This window comes from Phacochoerus africanus, chromosome 9 (genome assembly GCF_016906955.1).
Source record: "Phacochoerus africanus isolate WHEZ1 chromosome 9, ROS_Pafr_v1, whole genome shotgun sequence".
NCBI classification, from domain to species: Eukaryota; Metazoa; Chordata; class Mammalia; order Artiodactyla; family Suidae; genus Phacochoerus; species Phacochoerus africanus.
This window is the reverse complement of record NC_062552.1, coordinates 76,197,998-76,219,109: the sequence shown is the minus strand read 5'-3', so window position 1 is coordinate 76,219,109 and position 21,112 is coordinate 76,197,998. Positions and strand designations below refer to the sequence as shown.

The 21,112-nt window shown below is 52.9% G+C and overlaps 2 protein-coding genes across 3 annotated transcripts; both read left to right on the top strand.

Annotated features, from left to right (window-relative positions):
* Window positions 1–175: 175 nt before the first annotated feature.
* IRF9 (interferon regulatory factor 9) lies at window positions 176–6,204 on the top strand. The gene is made up of 9 exons (XM_047796411.1): window positions 176–292; window positions 1,330–1,510; window positions 1,837–2,020; window positions 2,252–2,382; window positions 2,485–2,575; window positions 2,964–3,035; window positions 3,921–4,262; window positions 5,569–5,684; window positions 5,819–6,204. Exons 2-9 carry the CDS (start codon window positions 1,331–1,333, stop codon window positions 5,945–5,947), a joined length of 1,245 nt encoding a protein of 414 aa, XP_047652367.1. The 5' UTR covers window positions 176–292; window position 1,330; the 3' UTR covers window positions 5,948–6,204.
* A 7,103-nt stretch (window positions 6,205–13,307) lies between these two features.
* Window positions 13,308–21,110, top strand: REC8 (REC8 meiotic recombination protein). Of its 2 annotated transcripts, XM_047796406.1 has the most exons (20): window positions 13,309–14,419; window positions 14,577–14,733; window positions 14,833–14,901; window positions 15,006–15,148; window positions 15,234–15,309; window positions 15,722–15,842; window positions 17,415–17,499; window positions 17,856–17,935; window positions 18,155–18,269; window positions 18,352–18,424; window positions 18,510–18,586; window positions 18,753–18,802; window positions 19,030–19,179; window positions 19,480–19,546; window positions 19,651–19,784; window positions 19,970–20,018; window positions 20,277–20,343; window positions 20,456–20,587; window positions 20,660–20,766; window positions 20,890–21,110. In XM_047796406.1, exons 2-20 carry the CDS (start codon window positions 14,678–14,680, stop codon window positions 20,979–20,981), a joined length of 1,743 nt encoding a protein of 580 aa, XP_047652362.1. In that variant the 5' UTR covers window positions 13,309–14,419; window positions 14,577–14,677; the 3' UTR covers window positions 20,982–21,110. The 2 variants fall into 2 exon arrangements, with proteins under 2 accessions (XP_047652363.1, XP_047652362.1); XM_047796407.1 differs by lacking the exon at window positions 20,277–20,343 and having other exon boundaries at window positions 13,308–14,419.
* The last annotated feature ends 2 nt before the right edge of the window (window positions 21,111–21,112 follow it).

The following is a 21,112-nucleotide window of genomic DNA, read 5'->3' as shown; positions in this document are numbered from 1 at the left end:
AAGCAGCTGTGTCACAGAGGTGGTGGGATCCGAGCAAGAAGTGTCCTGAGGGAGGAAAGGGAATGAGGCCCAACGGGCCAACCATAAGCGTCTCAGCTGCTGCTTCCCCCTAGTGGCAACCAGTTGCCCTGCAACTCGGAGACCACGTGATTTCGGGGAAACGGACCTCCCTGGAGGAGAACTGAAACTTAGGGTGGGGACTGTAGAAAGGGGCGGAGAAATCCAGAAGCTGCCTAGCCGGGAGCTGAGCTGTGGTCGGCTGAGCCCTGGGACAGTCTGCACAGCAGCTCAGGTAGGATTAACCAAAAACGGCTGTCAGTCTGGGTCAAGGTCGGGGAAGCCCTGCGGGATTGGGAGGTGGTGGGTGGGGGCTCCTGGGGACCCCCCTGCTAGACAGAGGAATACCAGAAGGCTTGTGAACCAGGGAGCTGGAAGTTTGGCTTGAGTGAAAAACTGGTCAGGGGCCGGTGTCCCACACCTTATCTGTTGGCAAAGGACAGGAGGACGGACCTACTACCGGGTTCTTGAGGGAAGAAGGCTCTGCCCCATCCCGGATTGTTTTGCTGCCTTCTGGCCCTGCCCACTTCCGCCCCAGCTCTGCCCCCTCTCTCTGCCCCACCTACCCCTGGGACAAGCAGGGGGGAGGGTTAGGGGGCATCAAAGGATAAGTTGTGGGGATGGTGGGTGAAGAGGGTTGATGAGGCATCTCAAGCAGCTACTGTCTCTGCAAATGCTTGGGGGTGTCAAGCTCTCTCACTGGGAGCAGGACACCAGGGCATTTTCCTTCCAAACAATAGAGTCCTAAAAAGTCTTAAGACCAATTCCTGTTGCCTTCCAGATGCTACATCTTGGTAGTTTGCTTGTTTGTTTGTCTTTTTGCCTTTTCTAAGGCCGTTTCCGAGGCTCATGGAGGTTCCCAGGCTAGGGGTCTAATCAGAGCTGTATCCACCGGCCACAGCCAGAGCCACAGCAGCGCGGGATCCGAGCTGCGTCTGCGACCTACACCACAGCTCACGGCAACGCTGGATCCTTAACTCACTGAGCAAGGCCAGGGATCGAACCTGCAACCTCATGGTACCTAGTCGGATTTGTTAACCACTGCGCCACAACAGGAACTCCAGATGCTACATCTTGGGATGTTAAAGTATTTCCAGTGATTGCTAGTGATGACAGAAACAAAACAATTCAGCCTCAGAATTCTGAGATATGTCCAGAAACAAAAGACAGAGGGGGTCTCTGGCAGCCTTTTGTCAGAATCCAGTCCCTCTGGCTAGGATCTCACTCTTCCCAAAATGTCCAGTGACAGCTTCCCACTGATCTTATCCCCAGGATGGCTTCAGGCAGGGCTCGCTGCACCCGAAAGCTCCGGAACTGGGTGGTGGAGCAAGTGGAGAGCGGGCAGTTCCCAGGAGTATGCTGGGACGACGCCGCCAAGACCATGTTCCGGATTCCCTGGAAGCATGCGGGCAAGCAGGATTTCCGGGAGGATCAGGATGCCGCCTTCTTCAAGGTGAAGGGCCTGGAAACCGGCCCCTCAGAGGGAGGGACGGAGTATATACACTGGCGCTCTCCCCCTCGAGGCGTTGTGTCCGCCTGGGTTTCAGATAAAGAGGAGATGGAGTGTAGGATCGGCTACGTAATTATCAGAGGCCAGTGCAAAATGAAAATGCAAAACTCAGCCAGCGTCTCAAGACAGCAACAATGGAGCATAAGCCTAGTACGGGCCGTTGTGTGCGCGCACTCTCAGGCCACACGTCCATCCATGAAGCCAGCCTGGTAGAGGGTCAGCAGGGGTCTGTAACAGGCTGCCTTCTCTTTACTTCTGCTGTTTCCTAGGCCTGGGCGATATTTAAGGGAAAGTACAAGGAAGGGGACTCTGAAGGCCCTGCCATCTGGAAGACTCGTCTGCGCTGTGCCCTCAACAAGAGTACTGAGTTTGAGGAGGTTCCTGAGAATGGCCACAGGGATGGGGCTGAGCCCTACAAGGTGTACCGGCTGCTGCCACCAGGCACCCTCCCCGGTGGGTGGCCCCGGCCCCGCCATGCCTAGGATCGGCAGATGGGGGGAGCAGAGATGAAGCTCTGCGCCTCCTGGGACGGGGGAGCACCGGGTCAGAGTTCTGCCCTGTCCCTGGGGAGCTGTAACTCAGGCACTTGCCCCTTCCTGCCCATCCTTTCACTGCCTCCTGTCTCCCCTCCCCTCTGTGCCCACTTAAGGTTCTGACCTTTCTCTCCCCATCAATGTTCCACAGCTCAGCCAGGAAGCCAGAAATTACCATCAAAGCGACGCCACAGTTCTGTGACCTGTGAGAAGGAGGAGGACGAGGTTACCACGAAGAACTGCACACTCAGCCCCTCCATCCTCCAGGACCCCTTCAAAAATGTGAGAGCTCAGGAGGGAACTGGGGGTGGGGACACTGAGGGTAGGACAGAAACTAGGGGAGAGGTGCACCAGTGATAGAAACTGTACCGACTGTATCTACAGGAGTTGGCAGAGACCAATGGGGGAGCAGGCCATTCAGAATTGGGGAGCAGCAGCAGCAGCAGCAGCAGCAACAGCCCTGAGTCTCCGGAAGGTACCACCTGCCCTGCCTCTTTTGTCATCCTCCATGCCACATCCCCTGGACCTTGGACTCGGCTCCTCCAGTCCGCTCTGTTTGTTTGCTTTTTTTTTTTTTTTTTTTTTTAAGAGCCACACCCGCAGCATATGGAGGTTCCCAGACTAGGGGTCAAATCGGAGTGGTAGCCACTGGCCTGCACTACAGGCACAGCAACACAGGATCCAGGCCGCATCTACAACCTACACCACCACTCACGGCAACACCGGATCCTTAACCCACTGAGTGAGGCCAGGGATCGAACCCAAATCCTCACAGATACTAGCCGGATTTGCTTCCACTGCGCCACAATAGGAACTCCCTCCCAGTCCGCTCTGAATCACCAGTGCCTTTTCTTCCCTTCTAGATAGGGTTACCACTGAGGCCCCTTTCCAAGGAGATCAAGTGTCCCTGGAGCATCTACTCCCTCCAAATTCAGGTACTTGGTATTTCTGACTCGCCCCTGCTCTCTGTCCCCTGACGTCCTCTTCCCGTGGCCGTGTGCGCATTGTCTAATCTGTCGGGGCTTGCAGCACTGGTGTCTCGGCCCTGCCCCTGACCAGACTCCAGACAACTAATGTCTCAAAAATTATGCACTCTGTTTCCTGGAATTTACTTTGAGGCAGTGATTCTGTGGACTAAGTAGAGACCCAATTTTTGGGACTTTCTTATAAACTCTTAAGAGCCTGGGCATTCAGCCCCGAGGCCTCAGTGGGAATCTGTGGATTAGTTATTCTCCTGAGTGACAGGAAAGTCTGACAGGAAGCCCCTGGCTGCAGAGGGCTGGGCTGTGTAGATAATGAGAGAGGGCACCTTCTCTAATCTCGGAAGGTGCCGCCGCTGCCCCCACCCCGCTGCCCGCCTGGTCCTCACCAGCCCTCATTTGGTTTCCCTCTCTGAGGCTCACGTTCCTGTTGGCACACGAGGGTGTTGTATTATTATTATTATTTTATTTATTTATTTATTTATTTTGGTGTTTTTAGGGCCACAGCCATGGCATATGGAGGTTTCCAGGCTTAGGGTCAAATTAGAGCTGTAGCTGCCGGCCTATGACACAGCCACAGCAACACAGTATCCGAGCTGCATCTTTGACCTGCACCACAGCTCTTTGCTGGATCGTTAACCCGCTGAGCGAGGCCAGGGATCGAACCTGTGTCCTCATGGATATGAGTCAGATTAGTTTCTTCTGAGCCACGACGGGAACTCTCAAGGGTGTTGGATTTGCAAGGAGCCCCTCTTCGTTTCCTCAGAGGCTCCTGCTGGCCACTGACCAGTGGGCCCCCAGGATGGGGCACCTGTGCAGCGGCCTTTTCTCTGTCCTCAGACTACTCGTTGCTGCTCACCTTCATCTACGACGGGCATGTGGTGGGCGAGGCCCAGGTGCAGAGCCTGGACTGTCGCCTTGTGGCCGAGCCGTCTGGCTCCCAGTGCAGCATAGAGCAGGTGATCTTTCCCAAGCCCGGCCCACGAGAGCCCACCCAGCGCCTACTGAGCCAGCTCAAGAGAGGTGTCCTGGTGGCCAGCAACTCCCGAGGCCTGTTCGTGCAGCGCCTTTGCCCCGTCCCCATCTCCTGGAACGCGCCCCAGGCTCCCCCTGGTCCAGGCCCGCATCTGCTGCCCAGCAACGAGTGTGTGGAGCTCTTCAGAACCGCCTACTTCTGCAGAGGTGAGGCTGCTCCAGCCGAGGTGCTTGAGCCCCTTCCCCCGCCCCCCCCCCTCCCCCCCGTCGGCTGGGCCCCCACCCTGCACTCTCTCCAGCAGATCCTCCGTCACAGCCCAGGCACGGCACCCTTGTGCTTGCACTGGGCACGTCCCTGTGCTTAGCCCTGTCAGCCCTCCTTCCCCAGCCAAGGTGGCGGAAGGTGAGGCCCAGGTGGAGCCCAGCAGCAGCGTGTCACATCTCAGGAGCACCACCACATAGACGCGTGCAGTAATGGGAAGGTGCACCTCGTGAAACTGTACCTCATGGACCCCCACCCCCGCCCGACACACTTGCACACACAACTGTCCACGCAGTCATGAGAGCAGGTGCAGATTACATGTCCTGGCTGCCACCCCAGCATTACTCAGGTTCCCCCTCCCAGCAATGTTTAGAATTCCACTTCCCGAAGTTCCTGTCATGGCTGAGTGGTTCACAAATCCGACTAGGAACCATGAGGTTGTGGGTTCGATCCCTGGCCTCGCTCAGTGGGTTAAGGATCCAGCGTTGCTGTGGCGTAGGCTAGCAGCCACAGCGCCGATTTGACCCCTAGCCTGGGAACCTCCATACGCCAAGGGTGCGGCCCTACAAAGACAAAAAGACCAAAAAAAGAAGTTCCCGTTGTGAAGCAGCGGAAACAATCCGACGAGGAACCGTGATGTTTCGGGTTCAATCCCTGGCCTTTCTCAGTGGGTCAGGGATCCGGCGTTGCTGTGAGCTGTGGTGTAGGTTGCAGACGCAGCTCGGATCCTGCATTGCTGTGGCTCTGGTGTAGGCCAGCAGCTGTAGCTCCGATTAGACTCCTAGCCTGGGAACTTCCGCATGCCACAGGTGTGGCTCTAAAAAGCAAAAAAAAAAAAAAAAAAAAAAAGAATTCCACTTCCTGCCTCCGTTCAACTCTCACTCGGACCTTGGAAGGGAAGCCAGGACACAGAGCGTGAATGTCCCCAGGGCTATGTGCAGGAAGGGTCTGAACAGTGTTAGTGCCAGAGGACCCCAGCAGAGAGGGATTCAGGTTGAGGGATGCTCAGCCACCTCTAAAAAGGGGGCGCCTGTTCCTATTTGTCCACAAGTGAGTGGCATCTTTGTTCCTGGCATTTCTCCTGGCGCAAGGCAACAGTCTGGCCACTTGCAGCCCCTGCTCCAGCCTTGGTCTCCGGGTGGCCTCTTTCCCACCTCTCTCTCTCTATCATGGGTCCTTCCCTAACCCCTCCCTGCCTTGGGCCCTTTCCCTTTTCCCTTTCTTCCAACTCTTGACCATTTTCTCTTTCAGACCTGGCCAGGTACTTCCAGGGCCTGGGCCCCCCACCCAAGTTCCAGGTGACACTGAATTTCTGGGAGGAGAACACCAGCCCCAGCCACACCCCACAGAGTCCTATCACAGTGCAGGTGAGTGTGGGCAGGGTTTATGAACAGCCTGCCTGTGCCGGGGGGCAGGGGGGCGGGTGTTGAAGAAGGAGCCCCTGGGCACAGTGTCTGCCCCCGCCGTGCTCACGGACCACCCCCCCCACCTCTTTGTGCAGATGGAGCAGGCCTTCGCCCGGCGCTTACTAGAGGAGGCTCCAGAGGCGCAGGCAGCCACCATGTCCCTGGTACAGAGCCTGGGAGACCCAACCTCCTGCTCCCCTCTCTGCTCCTCCTATCTGCTTTGAAAGAACCTCATTCTCCACACTGTCGACCTCCTTACCACGTGATGATTTTGTCCTTGAACTCCTCATGGACCCTGATTGGTGGGGAACTCAAGATGACTCTTTTATTTTATTTTTTGCCTTTTCAGTCCTCTTTCATCTTGCCTAAACTAGGCACGTAAAATGGCCTTTCACGCTGCCCCCAACCCCAAAGCCCAGCACTTTATATTTTCTTCCTAGATCCTCGTTAAGGGTTTAAAATAAAATTTTATTGAAAGGAATCCGCATCGGCTTTGTTGAGAGAAGACGATAGCAGGGTCCCAGCCAGGGGATGGACCTGGAACCTGCAAGCGGGGGCTCAGGTTCTCTTCCTGCTGACCTCTTGCCCTCCTCCACCCTCAGGGCCTGGCAACTGTCTGGGCTCTTTGGGTCCTGGGCCTGGCTCTCTGTACCCCTAAGCAACTAGGATTAGGGCCAGCCACACTGAGCCTACAGCACCGAGTTGGGGTCAGCCACCAAGAGGGGCACTTGAGCCTACAGCCGCAGGAGTCACCTTCACAAGGGAAAATCCGGGCTCCACAGCCCTTGGCTAGAGGCCTTTGATTCAGCCTCAGCCTGGAGGTCTCAGTGAACAGACCTAAAACTATGAGCTCGAGCCCTGGGGCCTGGCACGGGAGGAAACCAGGACCGCTCCCAAACTGGTCCCCTCCTTCTGCCTGAGCCCCCCAGCAGACAACCCGGCCTGGGCTGCCGTGTCACCAACATCTGCCTGCTGGGATCTGAGGGATCCAAACCCACCAACACCTCTCTCCCTCGCCCCGTGTTTATCTTGCCGCCAACCTGGACATTCTTCACAAGCCACCTGCCCTCCCACTGCTCCGTACCCTCACCTCCACCAGACCAGTTCACCGTGTACCCGACTGCCATGGCTGCCAACTTCCCCTTCCTGGATGTGACAACACATCAATGGAGCAAGGGCCCTCCCAGACCTCCTTCCTGTCATGTCACTTTTAGAAGCTGTGAGTGGCTCACCTCCGTGCTCAAATCTAGATGTCTAGGTTCTCGAGGAATTTCTTATTGTCTCCCTTGACAAACTTCAGCGCTGCTTTGGAGACTTTCTGCCTCCTTGGACCTTCCTTGTCCTCAGTCTTGTCCATCGTCCTCCACAGAAGGCAAGAGTCCAGGCAGGCGTCTGCACTGGCCGTGAGGAAATCAGGTACTGAGTGCACAGGAAGCCCCACCGTGCCTGAGATCCCTCCTGGACCTTCTCCAGGCCGCCTTTCCTTCCGTCTTCTCTCATACCCCATCTCTAGCCCATCAGCAAATCCGAAATCAAAATCTATCCGGAATCTGACCTCTGCTTCCCTCACCAGCACTGGTTCAACCACCATCATCTCTCATGCCTCTTCTTTCTGCTTCCTTCCACATCTTGTCCACTTTCAGCCTATTGTCAACCTAGAAAAGATCCTCTTAACAACTAAATCTCATCACGTCATTCCTCTGCTCAAAACCCTCCTTTGGCTTTCTCCTTTTTTGGCTGAGGCAGGCCGGACTTGATGTCCTTTTTTTTTTTTTTTTGCCTTTTCTAGGGATGCTCTCGCAGCATATGGAGGTTCCCAGGCTAGGGGTCGAATCGGAGCTGTAGCCACTGGCCTCCGCCAGAGCCGCAGCCACATGGGATCCGGGCCATGTCTGCAACCTACACCACAGCTCGCGGCAACGCCGGATCGTTAACCCACTGAGCAAGGCCAGAGATCAAACCCGTAACCTCATGGTTCCTAGTCAGATTTGTTAACCACTGCGCCACGATGGGAATTCCATGGACTTGATGTGAGATCTCAGTTCCCAAATAAATGGTTGAACTCAGGCCACAAGTGGAGAAAATGCTGAATCCTAAACTATTAGGCCACCAGGGAACTCCCTCCATTGGCTTTCAGTTTGCTCAGGATAAAAGCCCACATCCTTACAATGGCCTCCAAGGTGCTCTAGCCCCTATCCTCCTCTCTCTTTCTTTTTTTTTTTTTTCTTTTTAGGGCCTCACCTGAAGCATATGGAGGCTCCTAGGCTAGAGTTCGAATTGGACCTGTAGACACTGGCCTACACCACAGCCACAGCAACGCCAGATCTTTAACCCACTGAGAGAGGCCAGGGATCGAACCTGCAACCTCATGGTTCCTAGTCAGGTTGGTTTCTGCTGCGCCACGATGGGAGCTCTCCTATCCTCGTTTCTAACCTCACCCTTTGCCATTCTTCTCAATCACTCTGCTCTAGACTCCCTGAATCCACCAAACACATTTCTGCCTCAGGACCTTTGCACTTGCTAATTCTTTTGTCTAGAACCCTCTTCCTCAGGTAAGCACGTGGCTTGCCCCCTCTCTTCCAAGAGGGCTTCCTTGCGTAACCTAAATAGCATCCGTTGCTTTACTCTCTATACGCTGCCTCGTTTTTCTTCATGGCACTGATTACCATTTCACACATTTCTATTTGTCTACTTGTTCATCATCACTCCTTCTCTACTCCTTGAGAACGGGGACTCGTTTTGTTCATGGCTATATTCTCAGTGCCTAGAGAAATGCCTGGCACATAGTAAGCAGGTAATAAATACTTGATGAATGAATGAATAGATGAATGAACCAATTCCTATGTCCTTTATCTCTTAAACTAGGTTCTAAGCACCTTAAGGGCAAGTCCCCCGAGTTTATCATACATGTGCCCATTGTGAACACTGACAGTATATGTATAGTGATGGAAACTTTTTTTGTCTTTTTAGGGCTGTACCCATGGCATGTGGAGGTTCTCAGGCTAGGGGTCGAATTGGACCTGTAGGCCTATGCCACAACCACAGCAACGTGGGACCTGAGCCGCATCTGTGACATAGACCACAGCTCGTGGCAACGCCAGATCCCTAACTCACTGAGCGAGGCCAGAGATTGAACCTGCGTCCTCATGGATGTTAGTCAGATTCATTTCCGCTGAGCCACGACAGGAACTCCATGATGGAAACAATTTGTAAGTGTCATGTAGAAGCCAATTTAGCCAAGCACCCTGGAATACAGATTGGGAACACTGGAATTCTAAAGAGCAGAGTTTCCACAGGCTGCCACTAAGGAACGATGTAGTCTGGGAGAAACAGTCTATGCGGGCCTCTGTTCTCTCATCTGTAAAGGCAAGGCTTGGACTAGATTTTGAAATCCCGTTCAAGGGCAATAGTGCATTCATCTGCCAAATATTTGCTGAGCTAATTTCAGGTACATATGGTAAAAAACAAGACCCCAGGAGTTCCCATTGTGGCTCAGTGGTTAGCGAATCCGACTAGGAACCATGAGGTTGAGGGTTTGATCCCTGGCCTTACTCAGTGGGTTAAGGATTGATCCAGCGTTGCCATGAGCTGTGGTGTAGGTTGCAGATGTGGCTCAGATCCCACGTTGCTGTGGCTCTGGTGTAGGCCGGCGGCTACAGCTCCGATTCGACCCTTAGCCTGGGAACCTTGATATGCCACAGAAGCGGCCCTAGAAATGGCAAAAAGACAAAAAAAAAAAAACCAGGACTCCAATCCCAAGAGTTCCCCAAATGAAGGAACAAAATAGAGGCAGTTCAGGAAGTTCCTGCCATGGCACTGTAGGATTAAGGATCCAGCATTGTTGGAGCTGTGGTGTAGGTCACAGCTGTGGCTCAGAGTTGATCCCTGGCCTGGGAACGTCCATATGCTGTGGGGTATAGCCAAAAAAAAAAAAAAAAAAAAAGAAAAGTCAGCTGCAGTAAGAGCCAAGTCTTTATTTTATTTTAATTTATTTATTTTTGTCTTTTGTCCTTTTAAGAGGTTCCCAGGCTAGGGGGCTAATCATAGCTGTAGCTGCCAGCCTACACCAGAGCCACAGAAATGCTAGATCCAAGCCACCTGTGCAACCTACATCACAGCTCATGGCAACCCTGGATCCTTAACCCACTGAACGAGGCCAAGGATCAGTCTTGAAAACCTCATGGTTCCTAGTCGGATTCATTTCTGCTGCCCCACAACGGGAACTCCCCAAGTCTTTTTTTTTTTAATTGATCTATAAATCAATTAAATTTTTAAAATTGATCTATTTTTTAAATTGATATATTGGTTTATAATGTGTGAATTTCAGGTTTACAGTAAAGTGATTCAGTTACATATACGTATTTTTTCAGATTCTCTTTTTTTTTTTTTTTAGAGCTGCATTCACAGCATGTGGAAGTTCTCAGGCTAGGGGTCTAATCGGAGCTACAGCTGCCAACCTATGCCACAGCCACAGCAACACCAGATCCAAGCTGCATCTGTGACCGTGTAGCTCACGGCAACGCCAGATCCCTAACCCACTGAGCAAGGCCAGGGATTGAACCTGCAACCTCCTGGTTCCTAGTCGGATTTGTTTCCACTGCACCATGATAGGAACTCCCATACTTTTTCAGATTCTTTTCCACTATAGGCGGATATATATAAGATAGAGAATATGGTTCCCTTTGCCATACAGTATATCTTAATTTTCCCTCCCTCCTCTTTCTGCTTTTGTAACCATAAGTTTGTTTTGTTTTGGTTTGGTTTTGGTTTTTTTTTGTTTGTTTGCTGGTTTTGCTTTTTAGGGTTACACCCTCGGCATCTGGAAGATCCTGGACTAGGGGTCAAGTTGGAGCTACAGCTGCTGGCCTATACCACAGCTCACAGCAATGCCGGATCCCCAACCCACTGAGCAAGGCCAGGGATCGAACCCACATCCTCATAGATACTAGTCAGATTCATTTCCGTTGCACCACAAAGGGAACTCTCGTAAGTTTGTTCCCTATATCTGTGGTCTGTGAGTCTTTTTTACTCATGCATCTCTTTTTTTTTTTTTTTTTTAATTTTAAATGTATTTTCCACAGTGGCACCTGCAGCGTATGGACGTTCCTGGACCAGGGATTGGATTTGAGCCACAGCTTCATGGTGCGGCAGTTCTGGCTCCTTTAACCCACTGCACCAGGCCAGGGATTGAACCTACACCTCTGCAGAAACCCAAGCCACTGCAGTCAGATTCCTTTTTTTTTTTTTTTTTCCAAGGCCATACCTCAGCATATAGAGGTCCCCAGGCTAGGGTTCAAATCAGAGCTGTAGCAGCCAGCCTACACTATAGCCACAGCAACGCCGCTAGATCCGAGCCTCATCTGCAGCCTACACCGCAGCGCAAAGCAATGCTGGATACTTTAACCCACTGAGCGAGGCCAGGGATCAAACCTGCGTCCTCACAGATGCTAGTCCTAGTCAGATTCTTTTCTGGCTGAGCCACATTGGGAACGCATGCAGTTGGATTCTTAATGCACTTAAGCCATGGTAGTAACTCCTACTCATGAATTTCTTGATGGATACTTAGGTTGCGTCCATGTTTCGGCTGTTGCAAATAATGCTATGAAAATTTAAGTGAATGTGTCTTTTAGAATGAGTATTCATTTCTTCCAGATATATATACCCAGGAATAGGATTGCTGGATCATATGGTAGCTCTATATTTAGTTTTTTAAGGCACCTCCATACTATTCCCCATAGTGGCTGTACAAATTTTCATACTCACCAACAGTGTAGGAGAGTTCTCTTCTCTCCATACCTTCTCCAGCATTTATGATTTGTAGACTGATTTTTTTTTTGTCTTTTTGCCTTTTCTAGGGCCGCTCCCTAGGCTAGAGGTCCAATCGGAGCTGTAGCCGCCAGCCTATGCCAAAGCCACAGCAACTTGGGATCTGAGCTGCGTCTGCAACCTACACCACAGCTCACGGCAACACTGGATCCTTAACCCACTGAGCAAGGCCAGGGATCGAACCCTCAACCTCATGGTTCCTAGTGGGATTTATTAACCACTGAGCCACGATGGGAATTCCTAGACTGTTTGATGATGGCCATTCTGACTGGTATGATATGATATGACATTGTAATTTTTATTTGCATATTTTCGTTTCTCTAACAATTAGCAGTGTTAAACATACTCTCATGTGCCTATTGGCCATCAGTATGTCTTATTTGGAGAAATGTCTTTTTTTTTCTCTTTTTTTGGCCACCCTCCGGTGTATGGAGTTGCCAGGTCAGGCATCAAATCAAGCCACTGCTGTGACCTCCACCACAGCTGTAGCAACTCTGGATCTTTTAAGGCACTGTGCCAGGCTGGGGATTGAACCTATGTCCTTCAGATTCCTTTTTTCTCTTTTTTTGGCCACCCTCCGGTGTATGGAGTTGCCAGGTCAGGCATCAAATCAAGCCACTGCTGTGACCTCCACCACAGCTGTAGCAACTCTGGATCTTTTAAGGCACTGTGCCAGGCTGGGGATTGAACATATGTCCTAGTGCTGCAGAGACACTGCAAATCCCACTGTGCTACAGCAGGAACTCTGAATGGCTCTTTAGGTCTTTAGGTCTTCTGCCCCGTCCCCCCCCACTTTGCCACACCTGCAATGTGTGGGTGTTCCTCTGTCAGGGATTGGATTGACCTGAGCCACAGCAGTGACAATGCCTTATCTTAAACAGCTAGGCCACCAGGGAACTCCTGCCCATTTTTTGATTGGGTGATTGTTTTTTTGATATTGAACTGTATGAACTGTTTTTGTATTTTGGAAATTAAGGCCTTGTCATTAGCAAATATTGCCCCTCAGTCTACAGGTTGTCTTTTCCTTTTGTTTATGGTTTACTTTGCTGAGCAAAAGCTTATAAGTTTCATTAGGTCCCATTTGTTTATTTTATTTTTATTTTGTCTTTTTGCCATTTGTTTATTTTTTTAAAATGTTTATTATAGTTGACTTACAATGTTCTGTCCATTTCTGCTGTACAACAAGGTGACCCAGCTATACATATATATATATATATATATATATATATATATATATATACACATTCTTTTTTTCACACTATCCTCCACCATGTGCCATCACAAGTGATTAGATACAGTTCCCTGTGCAATACACCAGGTGTCTCATTGCTTATTCACCCCAACGATAGTTTGCATCTACTACTTGTGTTTCGTTAGGTCCCATTTATTTATTTGTGTTTTATTTCTTTTGCTTTGGGAGACTGCCTTAAGAAAATATTGCCGTGGAGTTCCCGTCGTAGCTCAGTGGTTAACAAATCCAACTAGGAACCATGAGGTTGCAGGTTCGACCCCTGGCCTCTCTCAGTGGGTTAAGGATCCGGCGTTGCCATGAGCTGTGGTGTAGGTCGCAGACGTGTGTTTCTGTGGCTGTGGCATAGACCAGCAGCGGTAGCTCCAATTGGAAACTTTCCTAGCCTGGGAACTTCCATATGCTATAGGTGTGGCCCTAAAAAGACAAAAGACCACCCCCCCAAAAAAAAACAAAAGAAAATATTGCTGTGATTAATGTCAGAGAATGTTTTGCCTGTATTCTCTTCTAGGAGTTTTATGGCATTATGTCTTATATTTAAGTCTTTAAGCCATTTTATTTTTGTGTTAAGAAGTGCTGAGTATTAAAGAAGCAGAAGGGTGCCCTGGAGTCAAGCCTGGGGAGGGCATTCTAGCTAAAGAAATGACTGTGTAAAGGCAGGAGGTGTGGGAAAAGGGATATTCGTAACTACAACCATATAGCTTATATTACACAAAGAACTGTCTGAAACAAATGATTTTTGTATGCTGAGAAGTATACCCTGCCTCCAACAAAACTTTAAAAGTCTCAACCAGGAGAACGTTCACACTGCAAAACAACCAGGTGAAGAATGTCCACAACCTAAACTGTTCAAGCTTAGGAAACGACGGGCCAGTCCTCTCACTGCTTCCTGCGGGATCTGATTTCTTTCCCATTGATCCATGGCAGCTCCAAGGCCAACTCACACCCTTTCCACCTCCCCAGCTCATTACAGGCCCTAGGCTGGGCACAAAGGTGGACCAACCAATTGCTATTCGGTGAGATTTGGGGAAAGAGGCAACATCTAACTGCAGGTCAGGGTGCCAGGACCTGGCGGTTGCCCCGGGCATGACCTCACCTCCTGGGTTTGTAAAGGCGCCCTCGTTGCCAGGCTCCCTGCAGGCAGAGGCTGGGATTTGCTCCTCGCTCATTCGTCAGCGGAGAAGCGCCTCCAAGGAATCCCTGTTACCGAGGCGAGGACGAGAGCCCATTGGTCGGGACATCTCACAATGGCCCCACCACCCCCAGGGTTCTTCCCATTGGTTAGCTATCTGCCTCGGGAGACCCCTGTTGCCTTGAACCCAAGTGGGCGGGCTGCTTGGTGGCCTGGAACTAGCGCCCCCAAGCTAACCCTGTTTTCCATTGGCTGTTCCCGGAGCTGCTGCCATCTAATGAGGAGCGAAGGACAAAACACCCGAGCACGCGCTCCCTGCGGCGGGATCTAACCCTGCGGGAGGGGGACCCGGCTGGCACCGACGGGACCAAAGGTGTGCAGAGGCCGGAGGACACCCAATCTCCCTTGGGACCTGGTCTGGATTGCACCCCAGGCCTCCCATCGCGGAGTTCTGAATCTCCAACCCGGAACCCAACCCAGAAGTCTCCAGTAAGTTCAAAGCACCCACGTGGCGTGACCCGCTTCGGGCCCGCGGAGAGGGAGACCCTACACCCGTGTTTGCGTCTTCATTTCCTTATCCCTTTAGTCGTTTATCAGTTCATTTATTTGGCATTCTGGGTCCACCCTCCGCACCACCTTTTCACAGCCTTCTCTCCAATGCTGTTGGGAAACCCTGTGTCCTGAAGAATTCGGATTGAGATCCGAACGGAAGAGTGGTGGAGACGAGGGTGAGACCCAGGAGGGACCATGTTCTACTACCCCAGCGTGCTTCAGCGCCACACCGGCTGCTTCGCCACCATCTGGTAAGGGCAGACCAGGGCAGGCAGGGCTCGCCGGGAGGGGCCGCCACGGATCCCAGGCTGAGGGCTCCCCCTCCAACCATCCCCCCACCCTCTTTCCAGGCTTGCGGCGACGCGCGGCACCCGGCTGGTGAAGCGTGAATACCTGAAGGTGAACGTGGAGAAGACCTGGTAAGGCCCAGAAAAGGGAAGAGCGGCCTGGGGCCCGAGTGGGTCAGGGGATGGATTGGGCTGGTCTTTGGCATAGCGGCGATCGGGGCACGTTGTTCCCCCAGCGAGGAAATCCTCAATTATGTGCTGGTACGGGTGCAGCCCCCGCTGCCTGGTCTGCCGCGGCCCCGCTTCTCCCTGTACCTCTCAGCTCAGCTCCAGATCGGCGTCATCCGGGTCTACTTTCAACAGTGCCAGTACCTCGTAGGTAAGGCCAGGAAGGTTCTGAGGTGGGGCAGAGCTGAGTGGCCCTGGCCTGGGCAGGTTCTCTGCCTTATCCTTCCTGCCCACAGATGATATCCAGCATATTCTGGAGCGCCTGCACCGCGCCCAGCTGCAGATCCGCATAGACATGGTGGAGACTGACCTGTGAGTGTGCCCCTGGGACTAGAACCATCCGGCCTTTGCTGGCAAACCTCCCTGCTTGGCCTCAGCCCATTTCAGCCTCAATCCCCTTTTTAAAAACATTTTTTTTAATTTATTAATTTTTAATTTTTTTATTTTTTGCTTTTTAGGGCTGCACCCACGGCATACAGAGGTTCCCAGGTTAGGGCTTGAATCAGAGCTGTAGCTGCCAGCCTATGCTATAGCCACAGCAATGCAGGATCCAAGAGATATCTGCGAACTACACCACAGCTCACAGCAATGCCAGATCCTTAACCCACTGAGCAAAGCCAGGGATCGAACCTGCGTCCTCATGGACGCTAGTCAGATTCTTTAACTGCTGAGCCACAATGGGAACTCCCAGCCTCAGCCCTTGACACCCCACATTCCCCCTCAGACCTAGCCTGCTGCTTCCTAACCATCTGGCCATAATGGAGACTCTGGAAGATGCTCCAGATCCCTTTTTTGGGATGATGTCTGAGGAACCCAGATTGCCCAGTCCCTTCGATATCCCTCAGGTAGGTCTCATTCCCCTGGGGCACCTTGGACTGATGAGTTGACAGTGCACAGGGGAGGGCAGGAGCTTGCTGCAGTCAGTGCAGACCCATCCAGACAAGCCTGATGCACTTATCTATTCAGGACCAACCTAGAGGCAGCCCTTATCTCCACTGTCTCCACACTGTTCCAAGAGTCAAGGCCTTAATCCAGGCCCTCAGTGTGCCTCAGCATTGGGTTTCCCTACCCATGTCTTTGTCCATCCATTCCTAACACCCCTACCGTTTATACAGTGTTAACTCCCCTCCTTCAAAGACACCTCCAACGGCTCCTCACTGCAAACAGAATACTAACATTTAAGGCTTTCCATCCTGGTCCAGAGGTAGCCATCCCAGATGCCTCTCAGTGCATCCCCTGGGCATCTTTGTCTCCCAGACACCAGCCTGGCCCATTTGCCGCAAAGATGCCACATTCCCTTCTTTGTACTGTTTCTCTAGCCCATAAGGTTGTTTTCTTACAAACCTTGCTCAAATGCTACTCTTTTACATGAAGTCTTTTTTGTTTTATTTTGTTTTTAGGGCTGCACCTGCAGCATATGGAGGTTCCTAGGCTAGGGGTTGAATTGGAGCTGTAGCTGCCAGCCTATGCCACAGCCACACCATATCCGAGCCACGTCTGCGACCTACACCACAGCTCATGGCAACGCCGGATCCTTAACCCACTGAGTGAGGCCAGGGATTGAACCTACATTCTCATGGATGCTAATCAGATTTGTTTCTGCTACACCACGATGGGAATGCCTACATGAAGCCTTTATCCCACACCTGGCCAGAACCAAATGTTGTTCTGGAACTTGCATATCACCTGTGTTTTATCCTTTGTGTTTATTTATTTTGAAGAACAAATTAATTTAAAATTTATTGAATTATAGTTGATTTAAAATGTTGTATTAGTTTCAAGTGTTTCAAGTGTTCAGCATCATTTGTGTTGACTCTTGCTGGGGTCATAACAAAACTCCTCTCCCACTAAACCATACGCTTTTTCTTCTTCTTCTTTTCTTTTCTTTTTTTTTTTTTTTTTGGTCTTTTAGGGCCACATCCCCGGCATATGGAAGTTCCCAGGCTAGAGGTCAAATCGGAGCTGCAGCTGCCAGCCTACGTCACAGCCATAGCAATGTGGGATCCAAGCCGCATCTGCAACCTACACCACAGCTCACGGCAATGCCAGATCCTTAACCCACTGAGTGAGGCCAGGGAACCTGCGTCCTCCTAGATACCAGTCGGATTTGTTTCTGGTGAGCCACAACGGGGACTCCTTGAGATCATACACTTAAGATCAAGAATCCTTTTGGTTTGCTCTGTCCCCCACAACAGTTGACATAAGGATGCAGTACTTCTTTCACAGACAAACTGACACAGGCTAGATATTTGGGAAGAAAGGAAACCAACGGCTGGTGGGTTCACTGCATGCTGATGTCATTGCCACAGAATTAGGCATAAGGGGGTACCATGCACATTGTCTGACTGAAGTCGTGAAGGTGGGGGAGCAGGGGCTGAAGCCGAACTCTATCTTTTGTCCCCAATCCCTCCCTAAAGCTTCGACACCTCTTAGAGGCTGTGACCCCAGAGAAAGTTCTTGAGGAGATCCTTCCTGAAGTCCCTACAGAGCCTAGAGAGCCAGGTAAGCAGACAGAGGCTGCTTTTTGGTGAGAAACAGAGGAAGGTCCCTAGCTGAAGAAATAACTCTCTTTGAGCTTCTTTTAGGAGCCAGGCCCTGTGAGGGGCACTGAATGCATATAACCTCATCACTGCCTCACAAGAGTCCCAGGGGATTGGAGTTCTTATCCCCATTTTGCAGACGAGGAAAAGTGAAGCCCTTAGTGTTAGGTGATGTGTCCTGGGTCAGACTGCCAGTGGCCGGCCGGGGCCTGGCTAGAACCCAGGTTGACTTGACTCCAGAACCCATGCTTTTCCCCTGCCACATGGGTGTGTGAACTTGGAAAGAAATGGGCTGGTGTGACTTCCCTGCCCCTGCAGAGCGGATTCCGGTCACTGTGCGGTCTCCCGAGGCCATCACGCTCCTGGAAGTGGAGCCCATACGTATGCTGCAGGTTGAGGTGAGCCGTCCCGCTGCCCACGGAGCCAGAGTCCCACTTCTCACAGCCCAGCTGCCCTGCGTGGACTTCTCTCTGCCCCCGGGGTCCTCCCTTCTCTGCCTCCATTTCCCCAACCCTGCCTCTGGCATCTGAGCACCCATGGGCTTCCTCCCCTTGGCTGGCCCCGCCCTGTGGCATCGCTCTTAAACAGAAATGGAATTGAGTCCCCTCTCCTGACAGGGGGAACGGGAACTCCCAGAGGTCAGCCGCCGAGACCTGGACCTGCTGATTGCTGAGGAAGGTGAAGCCATTTTGTTAGAGGAACGTCGGCTGGAAAGGCCTCCCCCGATGGAAGGTCAGGCCCCTGGCTCAGGCAGTCTGGGCAGTGTTCCCACATCTTTTCTTCTGGGTTCTGAGCCCTGATCTTCTCTCTGCAGAGCTCAAGGAGGAACCCCGGGCCCCAGAGGTGGAGATTGCAGCCCCGCTGCCCTCACCTATAGCTCTTGCAGAGTAAGGGCAGGGGCCCTTGGGCCTGGGCCAGGTAGGGGTCAGTGCTGGGAGGGGTGTCTTCATTCTCTTGCCCATTTCCCCCCAGAGTGGAGAGGGCGGCAGAGCTGCTCCTGGCCCCTGAGGAGCTGAAGCCAGCAGTCTGGGAGCCTGGGGCCCTTCCTGGTGAGTACCTGCCATGCCCGGGTCCTTCCTGGGAGTCCCTGCATAGTGGCTGCAGATAATAGCCCTATATTCCAAATTGCTGAAGGGAGGACCCTCTAGCTTCTCTCCTGGGTGGCTCTGAGGGCAAAGGTGTGGGGCAGAGCCAGGACCTAGAGTCTTGTTGCAGAGGTGACCCCCCCACAGGAGCTGCGTCTGCCACCACCACGTAGCCCCGAGGTGAGTAGCAACCCTTCGAAGCCTCCTCCTCTTCCTTCTCCCCTCCCCACCCATGTTTAGTTTCCCGAAGTCCAAGCTTCCATAGGCTTTTGTGCAGACTAGTAAAGGTGCCCCCTGCCCACAACCCAGATGGGCACCTCTAGGAGTGGGAGTGTGCGGTGTTTGCAGTCCACCAGAACAGGAAAAGGCCTAATGGGGAGCCTTGCACCCTCCTGCCCTCCCCTCAGCGGAGGAGGCCCCCAGCCTCCCCACCTCCTGAGATCCCACCTGCTCGCCGCCGTCGCCGCCGCCGGTTATTATTCTGGGACAAGGAGACCCAGATCTCCCGGGAGAAATTCCAAGAACAACTGCAACCCAGAGCCCACTGCTGGGAGTGTGTGAGTGCACCCAGGCTCTGAGAGGATGGAGGGGAGCAGGTGCATGCTGGGCCTTCTAAGCTCCTGGGGAGGCCTTGAGAACAGTCCCCAAGTGCATGCACTGGGGGCTTGCCCACACCCCACTTTGTGACCCCCTCAGCACATCCAAGGGCACCAGTTCAAAGTCCGCCTTTTAGGAAAGATTGGACAGGCAGGGGCCCAAGCCTGAAAGAGTCAGAAGGCCCTGGAACCTGACACTGCAGGTGAAGGAGGGGCAGTGGCTCCTTCCTGACTAAGCCTCTGGCCTTCTCCACCACGCAGCCAATGGTGCAGCCTCCCGAGAGGATGATCCTGAGCCCTGCGGAGCTGTTCCAAACCCCGACTCACCGTAAGGAGTGGGGGGAGCTGGCGTGTGGCGTCCTCTGAAGCCCTGTTCAGCACTCTGGGTGTTCCTTACACCTCAAACTCTTTCCCTACTGTCCCTGTCCTCAGCTGGCCGGCTGCCCCGAGAACTGCTGGATTTCTGGACCCACTGCGCCCAGCCACCCCCGAGAGCACTCAGGGAAAGACTGCCCCCGGAGCTTGAGGAAGAGAGGAGAAAGGCTGAAACTCCAAGTGACATTGAGGTAACCACACCCTCACTCCTTCCTCAAGAGCCCCGTCTGCCCTGTGGGACCCAGCAGGCTGCCTTCCCCTGCCCACATGAGCCCACGGCACCAGGTCACGGCCAGGCTGGTTCCGAGCTGGGCCCGCTGCGGCTCCGTGCAGGTGCTTCTTGATACTTGGTACCTTAGTTTGCTCTCATCCCCAGGTCCTGAGGGAGGCCCAGGAGCCCAGCGGGCCCCTCCTGGTGTCATCAGGTAAGCACTCAGAGAAGGGACAGTGGACACCACTCTAACCACTGTCCCAGAAAACTGGCACCCCTACTGCTGACAGCCGTCAGAGCATTTAACATAAGGAAGCATAGATTCTCTTCGGCCCCCTCTTAACCCCTGGCCTTCCTGGGTGCTTTTAACAAGTGACTACACAGCTCTGGCAGCCAGTTTAATCAGGTGGCCCCCAAAGTCCCAACTGCTCAGATGCAAAGCCACCAGCTCAGGTCCTTTCCCTCCCATCAGAGATCTCCCTAGAAATGGCTGAGGAGGAGAAGTCCCGCATTAGCCTCGCCCCTCCGGAAGAGCGATGGTAAGCAGCAGCCCGGCCCTCAGCTCTGCCAGGAGGGAAGCAGCCAGGATGGGTTTGCTGCTCGTCACTGTCACAGCTGCCACCTTCCCTGCTCCACTGCATGTTTTCCCAGGGCCTGGGCTGAGGCAGAGCAGCCAGAGGTCCCTGCATTGCCTGTGGTGCCTGAACTTCCTGAGGTGCCCGTGGAGATGCCTATGGAGCTGCCCCTGGAGCCTGAGCTGCTCTCTCTGGAGGCCGTGCACAGGTACCGGGGAGGGTGTGCCTCCAGGGGTGGCCCTGGGCTGGAGCCTCAGCTAACAGTTCTCAATCCCCACAGGGCAGTGGCACTGGAGCTGCAGGCCAACAGGGAGCCCGACTTTAGCAGCCTGGTGCCGCCTCTCAGCCCCCGCAGGATGGCCGCCCGAGTCTTCTACCTGCTCCTGGGTGAGCATGGGCACCTGTGTGTGCCTGGGGCGGGGCGGAGAGGGGATGGGGGCAGTGGGCACACACGCCAGAGGCTGCTGTAAGGACTCCCTCTGACCAGCCCTCTCCTCCGCTCTTGACTAGTGCTCGCCGCGCAGCAAATTCTTTGCGTGAAACAAGAGAAGCCCTACGGGCGCCTCCTGATCCAGCCAGGGCCCCGATTCCACGTCCATTAGAGCCAGTTTACAAAGCTGCCAGGCAACCGGCAACATAGTAAACTATGTCTTGCTTCACTTCTGAACAAGCATCTCTATCCTTCCTGCTCTCAGCTACTGTTCAAGCGAAAATAAACTGCCTTGATTCCAGT